General features: G+C 53.2%; 1 protein-coding gene across 2 annotated transcripts; it reads left to right on the top strand.

Annotated features, from left to right (window-relative positions):
• The first annotated feature begins 108 nt into the window (after positions 1-108).
• FASTKD3 (FAST kinase domains 3) lies at positions 109-13,003 on the top strand. Of its 2 annotated transcripts, none has more exons than XM_016187057.2 (7): positions 109-212; positions 3,002-4,479; positions 6,400-6,485; positions 10,194-10,368; positions 11,617-11,686; positions 11,973-12,087; positions 12,746-13,003. In XM_016187057.2, exons 2-7 carry the CDS (start codon positions 3,033-3,035, stop codon positions 12,947-12,949), a joined length of 2,097 nt encoding a protein of 698 aa, XP_016042543.1. In that variant the 5' UTR covers positions 109-212; positions 3,002-3,032; the 3' UTR covers positions 12,950-13,003. The 2 variants fall into 2 exon arrangements, with proteins under 2 accessions (XP_016042543.1, XP_007520609.1); XM_007520547.3 differs by having other exon boundaries at positions 12,667-13,003.
• The last annotated feature ends 2,770 nt before the right edge of the window (positions 13,004-15,773 follow it).

Raw genomic sequence — 15,773 nt, 5'->3', positions numbered from 1 at the left:
CCCAGCCCCGCCCACAAGGCTTCCAGAGATCTGCGCATGCTAGCGGCCGCGACCAATAAAGAGCGCAGGAGGAAGCTGGGTCAGGGCATGGGGCGGTGTGTGGCCTGTCTTCTCTGCGCAGGCGCACTGCGGCGTGACCCCGGCGTGACCTGTATCTAAGGATGCTCGCGAGACTTGGAGCCAGCATGGCCGCCCCCAGTAGGCAGAGCTGGGTTTGTATCCCCGCGGTTCACGAGCTCTGCTGTCGCGGTTCAGCGCCGTGGCGGGGCCCGCCTGGCCTTTCTCCAACCCCCTGGCCCTGGGCTGGAGCGCAGGCCGGGTTTGTCTGTTTGCTTGCTTGTTTTGGGGGTGAGGGTCTGTTATCCGGAACCTATGGACTTTGGATTCAGGAAGTCGGGGTGCCTGTCCCCCGTGTCCCTTCCCGCGTGTTCCCATTTCACCTCCCTGACCTGTAAGGATTCACTGTTTTTATTTTTTTATTTTTGCATCTTATTTGTTTTATTTTAGAGAAATGCACAGGCAGAGAGACTGGAAGAGAAACCCCAGAGCTCTGCTCAGCTCTGGCAGATGGTGGCGTGGGGGGTGGAATTCGGGATTGACTTTGGAGCCTCAGGCGTGAGGGTCTGTTTGCATAACCATTAGGCTATCTCCCCCACCCGGGATTCACTGTTTTTACTCTTCTCCTTTGCCCCCATCTCCCCTCCTCCATGCCGGCACCCAAGTGGCCCTGGTTGGTGGCCCGAGAATCTGCCGACAGCCCAAACACACTGTCCTCTCTGTCCGCACAAAAGAAAAAGTAACCTGTTGAGCTTGCAGCCATGAGTCACTCCTGGAAAACTGATGGTTGTATAAAGGGCCAGCGCCATCGTGTCCGGGGACTGGCCTCCTGTGGACACGAGTCCTGCCGGGTCTGCCGGCAGATAAACACGGCTTTCAGCATTAAAGCCTCAGCCAGCGTGTCCTATCGCTCTGCCTGAGGATCCCGCAGCACCATCCCAGGACGGTCACCCCAGGACAGACCCATGGACAGTGCTCTTTGTCTTCATCTATTCCTTTACTGGGGAATTAGTATATACATTTCCCTTCCCTCCATCCTGTGCAGCCTAGGGTGGTGTACGCTATTTTAAATAGTTTATTTCTCTGCTGCCCTCGCCAGAACGATTGTTTGGAGCCCCAGCTTTCCTCTTTATTTGGTGAAAGAATGAATGTCATCAGCACCAGGGCCTCTTGACATGCAAATTACGATTGGCTGAGAGGCTACCCGAGGCCAATTTTTTAAATTCTTTTATTTAGAGGAAGGAAGAGACACCACGGGGGTAGGGGGTAGTAGCATGCCAGGTTAAGTTCACACACTACGGTGCACAAGGACCTGGGTTCAAGCTGCAGGTGTCTCTCTGTCTCTCCCCACACTCCCAATTTCTCTCTGTCTTTATCCAATAATCAGTGGAATTTTTAAAAAGAAGAGATACCACAGCACTATTCTAGAGGACACACTGTGCTCTACTGGGTGAACTATCTCCCAGCCCATGAATCCTTTTGTTCTGCATTCACTTAGTGCCTCTGGACTCATCTTTCAGCAACAGCCCTAACCCCAAGGGGAAGCCAATACCTGGGGCCCTTTTGTTGCCCTTTTTTCACCCTCCACCTCTCCACCACTGCTTCTTCTCGGTAAACTGACCCAGTGCAGATGCTCCCAGGCACCCAAGTAGGAGCCAGGAGCCTGTGTCGGAGCGCCGACTCGGCTGCTTTCTAACCTCCTGAACTGAGCAGCACTCCCTTGTGCTTCAGTTTCCTCGTCTGCACAGTGATGGTAAAAACAGGTAGATTATATTGTTGGGAGGACTGTCCAAGTTGGCCAAGTAAAAGAACTACTGGCATCATTACCTCAAGATGCCAGACATTTAGCTCTGCCACGTGGAGAGCCAGCCTTGCTGATACTTGTGCCTGTATGTCTGCATTTCTGACTTAGAAATAGTCATGTACTTCTGATACTTGTGCATAGAACTTGCGTTCTACTAGGGGCTTTTTGTGGCCTTTTGCTTCTGAGGTATTGCTGGTTTACAAATGCATGCTTGATGGAGTACAGTTTCACACCTCTTTAAGATGTCTGTCACCACGCCAAAGAGCCAGTCTCCCTGCACCATAGCCCAGTGAGCCCCTTCACCCTTTTAGCTCCCTGCCAACTTGGCAACCTCAGGCCTGCAGTAAGAATCTGAGAGTGTTTTATTTGGCCGTGTGCCCAGGTTGTTTCTGTATCCTGTGGGGAGATCACCTGCTAACTGTCTTTCTCCTTCTGACTCGGTCTGTCATCTGTCGCGGTCCCCTTCAGTCCCACGCACAAGGAAACAAGCGGCCAATCATCACCTTTCCTCACTGCTAGCAGTATCCATCCTGTGTGTCTGTCTCGGACACCTGAGTTGTTTCCTGTTGTAGCTGTGGCGGACAGCACTCTGGTGGGCTTAGCCTAGCGGGGGCTTCTCAGATGAGCGCTGCTGTGCTCTCTAGACACATCTAGACGCCTCTGAGTGAGATTGCTCGACAAGACAGTAGATCTGTTGTCAGTATTGTGAGAAGCCTCCACAGCATTTTATGCACTGCCTGGTCCAATTCCTGATCCCACCCACAGTGTATAAAGATTTCTTCTAGTGGGAAATTTTTTGGTTTGATTTTGCTTTAGAATAACATTCTTTTATAATTTTATTTATCTCTTATTGAGTAGAGACAGAAAGACTGAGAAGGAAAGGAGAGAAAGAAGCCTGCCTGCCACACAGCTTCCCCACTCAGGAAGCTTCCCCCCTGCATGTAGCGAGCAGGGCTTGAACCCGGGGGTGTGCGCACTGGGTGTGCGCACTGTTGTGTGGCCGTTCCGCCAGGCACGCAGCCGTCTAGCCCGAGTCAGTTCGCTTGCGTGCCCATCCTTAGTTTCGGCAGCACCAGCCTTGTGGAGAGGATCTTGCCGTCAGCATACCTGTGAAGTTTTCTCTTACTGTTTTTAACCTAGCTGTAAATCAGAGCGGCTGACGACTGGTGGCATGGCGCTGGCCACCGTGTGGAGGAATCTTTGTCACTCGCCTAACTTGCGCGTGCGTGGAGCTCTGGCTGCTCTAAAGTGCCAGCCTGGACATCATGTTCACAAGGGAGTCCAGGCGTGTCTGTGTCCCTGGTTCTGTCCACTGCGGCCTGCGCCCTCCCAGGCCAAGTCCCTTCATACTTGCTGTGAAAAGGTCCCTTCAGAAAATGGAAACGACCCCCATCCTCTCCAGGAGCCAGAATTCTCTCAGGTCGCCTGCTGCGACAGATTGGAAGGAAATGCAAAAATCGCGGCAGGCGCAGGCGGGCAGCTGTGCTGCGGACGGCTAAGCAAGTTCGCCTCTTCCCAGGAAGTGCTCAGCTTCCTGAGCACGTTGCAGGCCGTGCCCGAGCCCCTGGCAACAGGGGCCTTACAACGGATCTGTGAAGTCGAGAGCCGAAGGGGCGACAGCTCGCTGCCCCAGGAAATCCTGGACAATGGGGTCTTTGAAGCTCTGTGCCTCCCCTTCGAGCAGGAGCCCTCCAGCCTGTCCAGTGCAGGCCTGGTGTCGGTCCTGCGGGCCCTCGCACTGCTGCGTGTGGTCCCCCAGGGGCGCCTGCTGCCGAGCCTGGTGGCAGAATGCCGGCGTCGGCTCCAAAGAGACGGCCTGGATGTCCAGGCTCTCTGTGTGCTGGGGGAGAGTCTGCTTAAACTGCAGGGGCCAGACTGCTCCACACTGGAACTCGTCTTAGACGAGCTGCAAGGTAGAAGCTTAGAAAGCGTTGCCCCCGAAGACCTCGTGGCCCTTTACAGAACCTTGCAGGAGTGCCCTGAAAAGGCAGGCAGATACCAGGGCCTCCTAGATAAGGTCAACACCGCTTGCCTCTCTGTGTTCCTCGGCCTGAGTCCTACGTCCATCAGCCAAGTGCTCGACGCCCTGGTGGTGCTGGATCAAAGCCAGGCCCTTTCTCTGGTCATCAGGCTCGCCAAGTACGCCAGGAGACACGTCCCTGCTTTCACCGGCCAAGAGCTCGGCAAGGTCATCGAGGCGTTAGCATACTTCGGGCACAGCGACCGGGTCTTCACGGAAGCCCTGGAGCAGCGCCTCTCCACCGCCTCTCTCACACAGGACCCGGAGCTGCTCTGCAGAGCCGTGCAGTACTGCAGCCGGAGACGGGTCCTCTCCAGGCCCATCCTGGACAGCGCGGCAGAAGCCTTCGTGTGCCGGCCGCACGAGTTCTCACCTCGGCAGGTCGCGGAGCTGATCGAACCCTTCGGGAGACTCAACTACTCACCGCCCAACGCCACTGCCCTGTTCCGGAGCCTGGAGAGCGAGCTGGCCACCCGCTTCAGGGATTTCCCGCCCAGAGCGCTGCTGAACCTCTTGCACTCGTGCTCGCTGATTGAGCGCCACCCCACCAACCTCATGGCGAAGATCTTCAGCCCCTATTTCCTCATGCAGCTGCAAGGTAAGCCGGCCGGTGAGCCTGGTGCCCTCTGTGCTGCTGCTTGAGCCTGGTCCTCCAGAGGACGCGGGAGGGGACAGCTGACGGGGAGACAGCGCTGCGTTAGCGCTCTGGGCTTGTGTGCCTGAGACCCCAGGTTCGGTCCCCGGCACCGCCACACAGCACACAGTAGAGCTGGCGCTGTGGCTTCTATCAGTCCCTCTCTATAAAAATAAACCCCCTTTTGAAAAGTTAAGTTAAAAAAAGAAGAAGAAGAAATGCAGAGTTCAGAGGTGCAACGATACTGCGAAAAGGAAGAAGAAAAGGATTTGGGGCGCCGGCAGTTCCCCCGTCTGAGAGCCAGGTTCTCAGCAGGGTGGCAGTGGTGGTGACGGAAAGGGTTTGGGGCGCCGGCAGTTCCCCCGTCTGAGAGCCAGGTTCTCAGCAGGGTGGCAGTGGTGGTGACGGAAAGGATTTGGGGCGCCGGCAGTTCCCCCGTCTGAGAGCCAGGTTCTCAGCAGGGTGGCAGTGGTGGTGACGGAAAGGGTTTGGGGCGCCGGCAGTTCCCCCGTCTGAGAGCCAGGTTCTCAGCAGGGTGGCAGTGGTGGTGACGGAAAGGATTTGGGGCGCCCGCAGTTCCCCCGTCTGAGAGCCAGGTTCTCAGCAGGGTGGCAGTGGTGGTGACGGAAAGGGTTTGGGGCGCCGGCAGTTCCCCCGTCTGAGAGCCAGGTTCTCAGCAGGGTGGCAGTGGTGGTGACGGAAAGGGTTTGGGGCGCCGGCAGTTCCCCCGTCTGAGAGCCAGGTTCTCAGCAGGGTGGCAGTGGTGGTGACGGTCTCTGGAGGGAGGTGTTGGAATCGTTGAGAAAGAAACAGCACCTGTTTAACTCCTTTTCTTCTTCTTCTTCTTTAATTTCAATTTTATTAGTGACTTAATGATTTGCAGAATTACAAGATAGCAGGGGCACAATTCCGTTCCCACCACCAGAGTTCTGTCTGCCCCTTCCCTCCACTGGAAGCTGCAGTGCTTCTCCCAAGATCACAGATAGGGACTGTTACTTCTCTCTTCATTTTTTTTTTTTTAAGATAGACACCTAGATTATTCTTTATTTATTTACTGGATAGAGACAGCCAGAAGTTGAGAGCGTACGGGAGAGAGAGGGAGAGTGACAGAGAGACACCTGCAGCCCTGCTTCACCACTCGTGAAGCTTCCTCCCTGCAGGTGAGGTGACTGTTATTTCTGTAAGTATCTGTCTGTATTTCACATTATTTGCCTTTTTTTTTCCCCCATAGTTCTGTCTTCTCTTCCTTTCCAAGTCACGCCTACACCTATTGACTACTTTTGAATGTCCTTCCTTTTTTCCTCTTCTCTTTCCAGGTCCTGATGATAACTCCTTTTTCATCTTTTATTTTTATTATTTTTTTTTAGAATTAATTTATATTTAATACTATCTTAATTCACTTACTGGATAGAGACAGAAATGGAGAGGGAAGGACCTGGAGCACTGCTTGGGAAGCTTCCCCCTGCAGGTGGGGGCTGGGGGCTCGAATCCAGGGCCCTGAGTACAGCTACACGTGCACTCAACCAGGCGCGCCACCTCCCACCTCTCTTCTCTCCTCTCATGAGGATGACGTCATTTAATTGAATACCACCCAGATAGACGTCAGAAATCTGAATCTCTGGCTAGAGGAAGTCCCAGTAATTCAGCTCACACATTCTGTCACTTCTGATTGCAATCTTGGCTTTGGGAGCGTGAGCTTTTGAAAATTTAGGCTGAGGTTTCATTGTTAACGCGCAGGAAGCATTATGACTGGGCACAAGTCTTTTTTCCTGGCGCCACTTGCAGATGCCTTGTGGGAGTGACATAATGAATGCCGTGTGCTTTTCTCTGATCACACACACCCAGCTTCACCGTTAACTGTGCCCGGAATGCTTTCTACTGCAGGGGAAGAACCGTTTGTGGACAGGCTGAGCCTAGCACAGCTCACCCACCTTCTGCTGACCTCCTTCTTGGAATGCCCTTTCTACAAGGTAAAAGCCCAAACTGCTGTCTCGCTTCCTTAGGAAGACACTTTTCTTTTCTTTTTTTTATTTCTTTATTGGGAAATTAACATTTTACATTCGACAGTAAATACAATAGTTTGTACATGTATAACATTTCCCAGTTTTCCATATAACAATACAACCCCCACTAGGTCCTCTGTCATCCTTCTGGGGGACACTTTCATTTATCACCCCGTTCCCTCAAAATCTCTAATGTTCCTTTCCTTTTGATCATCTGACTCATAAAAAAGAAACAAACAAACAACAACAAAAATAATAATAAAATTCCCAGAGCTGACAGTCAGGTGGAGTTAGGAGCCACCAGGCAGCCTCCTCTTTGATAAACGGCCTGCTTCCTATCATTCAGGCTTTCTTTCCCTGGAAGGCGACCTTTCCTGCTGTGTGAGCTGCCCTGGGAGCTCTTAGCAGGGGCCAAGGGTGTGTGAGTCGGCGTGATTCTCCTGGATTCAGTCATACCTTTGAGGGAGATGAGCCACCCAAGGTGTGACTCTGGACTGGACGGACCCTAAATTCTGTCCAAGTACATTTGGAGTCAAGCAGGAGCTTCCCTTTTGTCTGGTAGAGTTTCGTGCCGATGGAGTTTGTGCTCCAGGAGTCCTCATAACTCCACCCGGGCCTCTCTGGAGATCAGAAATGATCCCTGCAGCTCTGCTCACCCCGCCCTCCCCCGGTTCCACACTCCAGAGACCCGCCTGCAGAGGAAGCGCTATTGGGAATAAGGCACAGGAGAGGAGCTGGCTTTCAGACAGCTTACAGGACACGAAGCATATAAACGGGGGCGACTGGTCACCCCTGGAGATTGAAAGCATTTGTCCCTTCCGTGCCCAGCTTTATGCAAACACACAAGCACAGCGCGGAATCTCCCCAGAGTGCAGCTGGCTCCTGTGGCCAATCGGCCGTGTACCCGTTCCGGGCGGGACACAGAAGGATGTGTTCTCTTGAGGACAAGAGAGCAGTGCGTGCTCAGCCCCCACCCCACCCCTCCCCTGCAGTCTTCGAACACACGTGCATGACTTCTCCTAAACAAGCATCAATGATTTCTGTAGATGAGAAGGAGCCAGGGGGCGTGGCTTCGGCACAGGCTGTGCCAGGGATCACGCTCAGTACCCCTGCTGCTAAGCAGCACTCTAACCACTGCTCCACCACACGCTGTGCCAGGGATCACGCTCAGTACCCCTGCTGCTAAGCAGCACTCTAACCACTGCTCCGCCACACGCTGTGCCAGGGATCACGCTCAGTACCCCTGCTGCTAAGCAGCACTCTAACCACTGCTCCACCACACGCTGTGCCAGGGATCACGCTCAGTACCCCTGCTGCTAAGCAGCACTCTAACCACTGCTCCACCACACGCTGTGCCAGGGATCACGCTCAGTACCCCTGCTGCTAAGCAGCACTCTAACCACTGCTCCGCCACACGCTGTGCCAGGGATCACGCTCAGTACCCCTGCTGCTAAGCAGCACTCTAACCACTGCTCCGCCACACGCTGTGCCAGGGATCACGCTCAGTACCCCTGCTGCTAAGCAGCACTCTAACCACTGCTCCACCACACGCTGTGCCAGGGATCACGCTCAGTACCCCTGCTGCTAAGCAGCACTCTAACCACTGCTCCACCACACGCTATGCCAGGGATCACGCTCAGTACCCCTGCTGCTAAGCAGCACTCTAACCACTGTTCCGCCACACGCTGTGCCAGGGATCACGCTCAGTACCCCTGCTGCTAAGCAGCACTCTAACCACTGCTCCGCCACACGCTGTGCCAGGGATTACGCTCAGTACCCCTGCTGCTAAGCAGCACTCTAACCACTGCTCCGCCACACGCTGTGCCAGGGATCACGCTCAGTACCCCTGCTGCTAAGCAGCACTCTAACCACTGCTCCGCCACACGCTGTGCCAGGGATCACGCTCAGTACCCCTGCTGCTAAGCAGCACTCTAACCACTGCTCCACCACACGCTGTGCCAGGGATCACGCTCAGTACCCCTGCTGCTAAGCAGCACTCTAACCACTGTTCCACCACACGCTGTGCCAGGGATCACGCTCAGTACCCCTGCTGCTATGCAGCATTCTAACCACTGCTCCACCTGCCAAGGAACACATCTTTTGATATTAGAATGGGCGACTATAGAGACTAGAATCTGAACACAGGTTACTGGGTTAATTCTTGATTGGTGGCCATGAACTAAGTACCTTTGTCATCTCCCCCACCTCTACTCTGTGTTATCGGTCTAATTTTTTTTCCTTCTGTTCAATTCAGTGAAAGAGAATGTGACTTTACAATTGTAGATTGTACTTCAAGGGGTGCTAGTAATGCTGAGCATATCTTCAAACATCCATTGGTCATTGACAGGAGTTTTTGCTGTTTTTTTTGGTCCCAGAAGACATTGTAAAGCATACTAGCTGTTCATACAGTACACATAGTTCCTCCTGGCTTGTAGCAGTTGTCTTCAGCCAATACCCATATATTATTTATAATAATACCTGCCTTTGGTGACTTCTGGGTTTCCTAGTTCACTTGAGATCATTTTAAGCCCTCCTTAAGGCAATATGTAAATATTTCAGAAGATTTTTAAAAAGGGGGGGAGGGTTTCTACTATAATCAGATCTTTGATTCGCCTAGAAGTTACTTTACTATACAGTGTGACCTGTGTTAGAAGTTAAGGTTAGTGCTTGTACACATGGATAGCCAGGTGCGAACATCACCAGGTAGTTACCTTCCAAAACTAAAATGTCACCCTTACCACTTTTGCTTTCCTTCCTTCCTTCCTTCCTTCCTTCCTGTCTGTTTTGTTGTTGTTGTTTGTTTGTTTGTTTGTTTGTTTTCCTCCAGGGTTATTGCTGGGACTTGGTGCTGGCACTATGAATCCAGTGTTCCTGGAGACTAATTTTTTCCCTTTTGTTGCCCTTGTTGTTTATTATTGCTGTTATTGCTGTCGCTGTTGTTGGATAAAACAGAGAAATGAAGGGGGGGGACAGAGGGGGAGAGAAAGACACCTGCAGACCTGCTTCACCGCCTGTGAAGCGACTCCCCTGCAGGTGGGGAGCCGGGGGCTTGAACCGGGATCCTTGTGTTTTGCGCCACCTGTGCTTACCCGCTGCGCTGCCACCTGGCCCCTCTTTCTTTCTCTCTTTCTTTCTTTCTCTCTTTCTTTCTTTCTTTCTTTCTTTCTTTTTTTTTCTTTCTTTCTTTCCTCCCTCCCTCCCTCTCCCCCTCCATCTCTTTCTTTCTTCCTTCCTTACTTACTAGAGAACGCTCAGTTCTGGCTTATGGTGCAGGGATTGAACCTGGAACTTTGGAGCCTCAGGCATGAGAGCCTCTTTGCATGACCATTATGCTGTCTCCCCTCACCTGCCACATTCTCTTTCCACTGTTAAGTTAGTTGGCTGTCCTAGGGCCCTTTCAGCAGTCTCAGGAGCTCCAAAGCAGTTTCTTGAGCAAGGTATCTTCCTCCCTGACTTGAAAAGCACATTAAAAACTTCATCTGAGCTGTATGACAGGAGTTCCTTTGAACTACCATGAGGGCGTCTTGTGTGGTCCTCTGGAGAGAGATGCTGGCAATAGCCTGGGAGGGCTCCTTGCCTGTAATTCTGCTGGGACGGGTCCCCTCTGCTCAGGTCACCCTCCTTCTGTTGCCTCGTTGTGAGTCTTGCCTTTCTTCCCCATGCTGCACTCCTCAGGGCCCCAGACTCCCCCCCAAGTTCCAGGTGAAGTCCTTCCTTACTCCATGCTGTGCGCTGGAGACCCCCATGGATTTTCACCTCTATAACTTGGTCAAGATGGCGCTGATCAAACTCTTGGGATCGAGGCTGTATTTCGGTGTGAGAGTGCTGACGCCCTACAATTACACCATTGGTGAGTAGCAGGGAGCCGAGCTGCATGCTGAGCCCAGGGCCAGGACCTGCCCATGACACAGAGAGCCTAGAAGATCCCCAGAAACAGAGGAGGGGAGGGAGGGGGGGAGGGTGGCAGGCTGCAGAGTGGACAGAGGGCGCCCTGTGTTAGCCACAGCAGAGCAGAGAGAGTCTGCACAGAGCCTAGAGCCTCTCCCATTTCCTTATGACCCACCGTGACCTCAGAGACTCATGCGGGACCCAGCGGGATCCCAGAGAATGAGGCCTCGGCAAAGCAACCCCCAGCTCAGTCTCCGTGAGGCCCTGGTTCAGGTGTCAGCGTCACACAGGTGAGCCCCAGGCGGTGCAGGTGTGAACAGCCCGAGCCCAGCAGAAGGGTCTGTGGACCAGTGATGCCCTGGCCCTTCGTCCCTCGGGCTGTGTGAGTGGCTGTTGCACAGGACAGCGAAGGAAGACAGCTTTCACAGGCCTCTGGCGGTCACACCTCACTCCCTCTCCTGTCACAGAAGGGAATGGGCTGCCTGACAGTGACCAGGGGTAATGCAGGACGCTTCGCTTACCCTTGGGGACCATGGGGCTTGAGGGGCCAGGGTGCTGTAACAGTTTGAAGCATTCATTCACTATCTGGGGGACAAGTCCCTGCCCCTACCTAGTGGAAGTACAGGAAGTGTCACCACGCCCCGGTGACGCGGGAACCTGCTTCTCGTCTTGGTGTGCCTGGGACACTGATGGTTTGAATACAGCGGTTGGTCCATGTGTAAAATTCCTCAGTTCTTGGCAAAACTCTCTCCCCCCGGCCCAGGTCCTCCCCCCCCACCCCTGAGTCCTTTACTTTGGGGCAAGACACCAAACCCAGTCCACGTTCTGCTTGGTGTTTCCCCTGCTGTTCTGATGTCTCCACTTCTGTCCCTGAGTGAGACCAGCCCATCTTCATCCTGCTCTTTCTGGCTGATCTCACCTCACAGGATTCCTTCACGCTCCATCCAGATGAGAGGAAGAAGGTGACTTCATCCTTCTTCACAGCTGAGTAGTATTCCGTTGTGTATCTAGACCACAGCTCTCTCAGCCACTCATCTGTTGTGGGCCACAGAGCCACCTGGGTGAATCCCGCGGTGGCTGCTGTGCCCCTCACTTTGCAGTCTGCAGCCCAGTCCCTGCACGCAGTATGGACAGAATCAAAACAGGATGAGGAGGGAAGGAAGGTAGTTGTTTGCAAGGGTGTAAACATTTTCCTCTCTTCTCTCCCCAGATGTTGAACTAAAACTAAATGAAGAAGGATTCATATTACCATTCAGAGTTGAGGAAGACATACATAAAAGGTAAAAAAAAAAAAAAGTGTTGAAGGTTTCCTGTTACAAGACTTGTCAAGGTTGACACACAGTGACTTTTCTCTTCTTGAGACAGGATAAATACAGCAGCTCCCGGGAACTAAAATATGCTTTGAGGGTCCCTTGTGCATTTTGTAAGCATGCAGGGTCCACTCCTGGTTCGTCTAGAGAGGGCCTGGGCGCACAGGAGCAGCCTGGTCACAGACGCAGCCTGCCTGCAAGAAGAGACCTCGCCCGGGCCATCTCCGAATAAGCTTCTCCCTCCTGCTCTCTCCAGGGTGGCCCTTTGCCTTGATGATGCCAGGCGTTTCTGCCTGAACAGCAGACACTTACTGGGAAAGGAAGCTGCCAAGCAGAGGCAGCTGCGTCTGCTTGGCTACCACGTTGTTCAGGTACGGTTTCACCACGCTACTTCTTTTTTCCAAAAGCCATTTCCAACCCAGACCTGCTGTTCCCAGGGGGCTGAGTGGTCGGCCAGGCCTGCAAACCACGAATCTAACTCTCCCTCAAGTGCCAACTATGTCGCTTAGGCTTCACCCTCTTGATCAACGTTTTCTGGATTTGTTTTCTGATTTTTATTAGAACAGAGAGAAACTGAATGGTCCAAGAGGTGTCGCAGTGGGTAAAGTGTTGGACTCTCAAGCATGGGGTCCCAAAATTCAAGCCCTAGTAGCACGTACACCAGAGTGATGTCTGATGTTCTCTCTCTCTCTCTTTCTCTCTCTCTTTCTCTCTCTCTCCTCCTATCTTTCTCATGAGCAAATAAAGTAAGATCTTTAAAAAGAGAGAAATTGAAAGAAACGGAGTTAGAGAGAAGGAGAGAAAGAGAGACACCTGCGGACCTGCTTCGCTACTGTGAAGCATCCCCACACTGTCACTGGAACAGGCTGTCCAGGGTGACCCCCGAAGGCAGGGAGGCAGCACCCTTCAGGCTGTGCAGGACGCTAATGTGACCTTCTTCCCCCTCACAGATCCCCTATTACGAGGTGGAGCTGCTGAAATCCAGGCTGGAAATGGTGGGATATTTACAAAGGAAACTGTTCTCTCCAGGCACGGGCATTCACTAGTCACCTGGAGAAACTGGCATCAGAGCCCATGCGGTGCAAGGACTCGGTTCCCAGGACCTGCTGTGAGAAGGGCAGTGGCGCCAAGCCTGCCGATCTGGACAGGGCTGTGCTCTCCCTCACGCCACGCGCAGCTGGTCAGGGAGGAGCTCTCATTTCATCAGAACTTGTATTTATTCCATGCCAGTAGCGGAGGTTTTTCTACACCAGTTGATCGTGCGCAATAAAGGGAGGTGCCACTTGGGTCCTTGTTCTGTCTTGTGTTCCGTGGTGTCTGTCTGCTGTCTGGCTGGAAGCGAGTTCCGACCAGGGTCGCTCGCTTGACAACGTCCTGTTCTTGGGGTGTCTTGGCTGTGTCCCTCCATGTGGGGCTCTGTGCAAGCTTGATAGAGCTTAGGGAGAACTCCCCCCATCCTTGGATGGAGGTCTGAGAAGATACCCTCTTGTTAGTCTCTCTCAACCGAGGTGAGCAAAGGGCAGAAACCACGTCTCTCAGTCTAGACTAAGTTCTTCCCTTCTTGACTCTCAAGCCCACAGAAACCTCAGTACGCCTCTCCATTAACCACAGGCCACATGGCTGCCTACCTTAAGATTCATTTACTCAAAGTTCACCTTACCTTTTCTGATCACAGAGAACACACCTTATCACACACTCCATCATATACCTCAGACCCCAGACAAGAGAAATTCCAAACTATATGGCCTTTTGATATCCATCTTCTCTCTGTCTCACCCTACTGGTTTAACCCCTATATGCTTCTCTCAAATACCTTTGGATAATTAAGTTGCTTGTGTCATGGAGAATAACTGTCTTGTATCTCATCAATTCCTGTCATACCAGCCCCCTACCATAGGGGCAAGCTGACCTTTAAGAAACCTGTAATTTCTGACATAGTCAATAATGCCCTTTGTTTGGTTTTCTATTTAAACTCATGTCCACCTGCCAATAAAGGAGATTTGAGATTTGAGCACACATCAGTCTCCCCGGTGTCTTTGCTTCGTTTCGTCCCTTGAGCGAGCGAGAGAGAGAGCCGGTCGGTTGCCTTCCTGCTGGAGATCACCCCACCAGAAAGCCGACACCTCCGGACTCTTCCCATCAACTGTGCGGTGAGGAAGGTATTCTCTCTTCGCCCTGAGCACCTGGCTAAGGCTCTCCACCATCCGTTGGCCATATCCACATATCCATGTGCCCCTTCCATTTCCTTCTCTGCCCACTCATCCATTCCACTTACCCCCCATTCGTTTACTGACTCCATCTGGCCATCCCAAGGATGTTCTGTTCACTGATGCAGTTGACGCTGCTACCCTTTCGTGGTCGTCATTTGGGTCGTTCCATTTCACTGTCCCCAACCTACTCACTCATTCCCCGACACAAGTACAAAGAGAAGAGCTAGTTTCGGGATTCTCAGACAGTCAAGCAGGAAGGAAGGAAAGGAAAGAAAAAGAAATTAACTTCCCTTCATGGGAGGAGGCAGCAGCATTCAGTCCCAGAATTCAGGCAGACAAAACTTGGGGCCTACAGGGGTTTGAGCAGGGCCATGGGGTGACCTCACGTCTAGAAGGGAGAGACTGGGCGAGTCAGAAACATTGTTAAAACAACTTACGATCCTGAAAACCGTGTGTCTGTGCGTGTGCGTTAGGAACGAGAGCCAGAGGCTGACAGATGCTACGTCTCTGCTTCTGACAAGCTGAAATCAAAGTCCACATCGTGGAAAAACCAAACTGTACCCCGCCAAATAGTGAAGCTCGCCTTTACCAGTAAAAAGGACGTGTTGGTGGTTTTATTTCCGCCTGAGATGCCAGGTGCAGCCTGATTGCTCTTGGCGCTGTATAGCAGTAATGATGCTCAGTTAAGTGTATTTCCACTGCAGTTGCTCGCAAGTGAAACAAGAAAAATGAGAAAAAAGTAAAACGTTCACTTTCAAGTGGGTATCCCTGGTGCAACTGTGATGCTCTGGACGGGCCACTAGAGGGCAGCAAAGCTTGGGACATGGTTTTCATCTTCTCTATTCTTACCTTTAGGTTCCTGTTTATTAATCAGCTTGTCCCGCTTTATATCTTACCTAGCCAGCAAGTTGCAGTTGCTACCATGACGCCAACCTGACCTCCCTGGGCAGGCGACCACCCCTCCCCAGAGCCCTGCCCCACTAGGGAAAGACAGAGACAGGCTGGGGGTGTGGATCCACCTGCAAACACCCATGTCCAGCGGAGAAGCAATGACAGAAGCCAGAACTCCCACCTTCTGCTCCCCATAGAGAATTTGGGTCCAGGCTCCCAGAGGGATAAAGAACAGGGAAGCTTCCAATGGAGGGGATGGGACACGGAACTCTAGTGGTGGGAACTGTGTGGAATTGTAGCCCCGTTGTCTTTCAATCTTGTTCATCATTATTAAATCACTAGTAATTTTCTTAAGTTGGCCTGGAGGGACGAGGTATGGGTGCTCAGACCCTGGGCTGGGAGAGAAGCAGTGAGCAAAGTGTCCTCCCCAACTGGGACCCGACTCCATGCTGACACTTTGTCCATAGGGGCCTACTGCAAGCTGAAGCCTCTGCTGTGGGGGCGGGGCAGGAGGGGCGGGGCCAGAGTGGTAGGAGGGGCAGAGTGGGAGTGGCAGGAGGGGCGGGGCCGGATTGTCAGGAGAGGCGGGGCCGGAGTGGCAGGAGGGGCGGGGCCACAATGGCTGGGGCGCTGCCAGAGTGGCAGGAGGGGCGGGGCCGAAGCGGCAGGGGCGGATTCGGAGAGGCAGGAGAGGCGGGGCCGGAGTGGCAGGAGGGGCGGAGCCGGAGTGGCAGGAGGGGCGGTGCTGGAATGGCAGGGGGCGGGGTCGGAGTGGCAGGAGGGGCGGGACCGGAGTGGTTGGAGGGGCAGAGTGGGAGTGGCAGGAGGGGCGGAGCCGGATTGGCAGGAGAGGCGGGGCCACAATGGCAGGGACGGGGCCAGAGTGGCAGGAGGGGCGGAGCCGGAGTGTCAGGAAGGGCGGGGCCGGAGTGTCAGGGGGCGGGGCCGGAGTGGCA

Source organism: Erinaceus europaeus, chromosome 5 (genome assembly GCF_950295315.1).
Source record: "Erinaceus europaeus chromosome 5, mEriEur2.1, whole genome shotgun sequence".
NCBI lineage: Eukaryota > Metazoa > Chordata > Mammalia > Eulipotyphla > Erinaceidae > Erinaceus > Erinaceus europaeus.
This window is presented reverse-complemented; position numbering and strand designations above follow the sequence as displayed.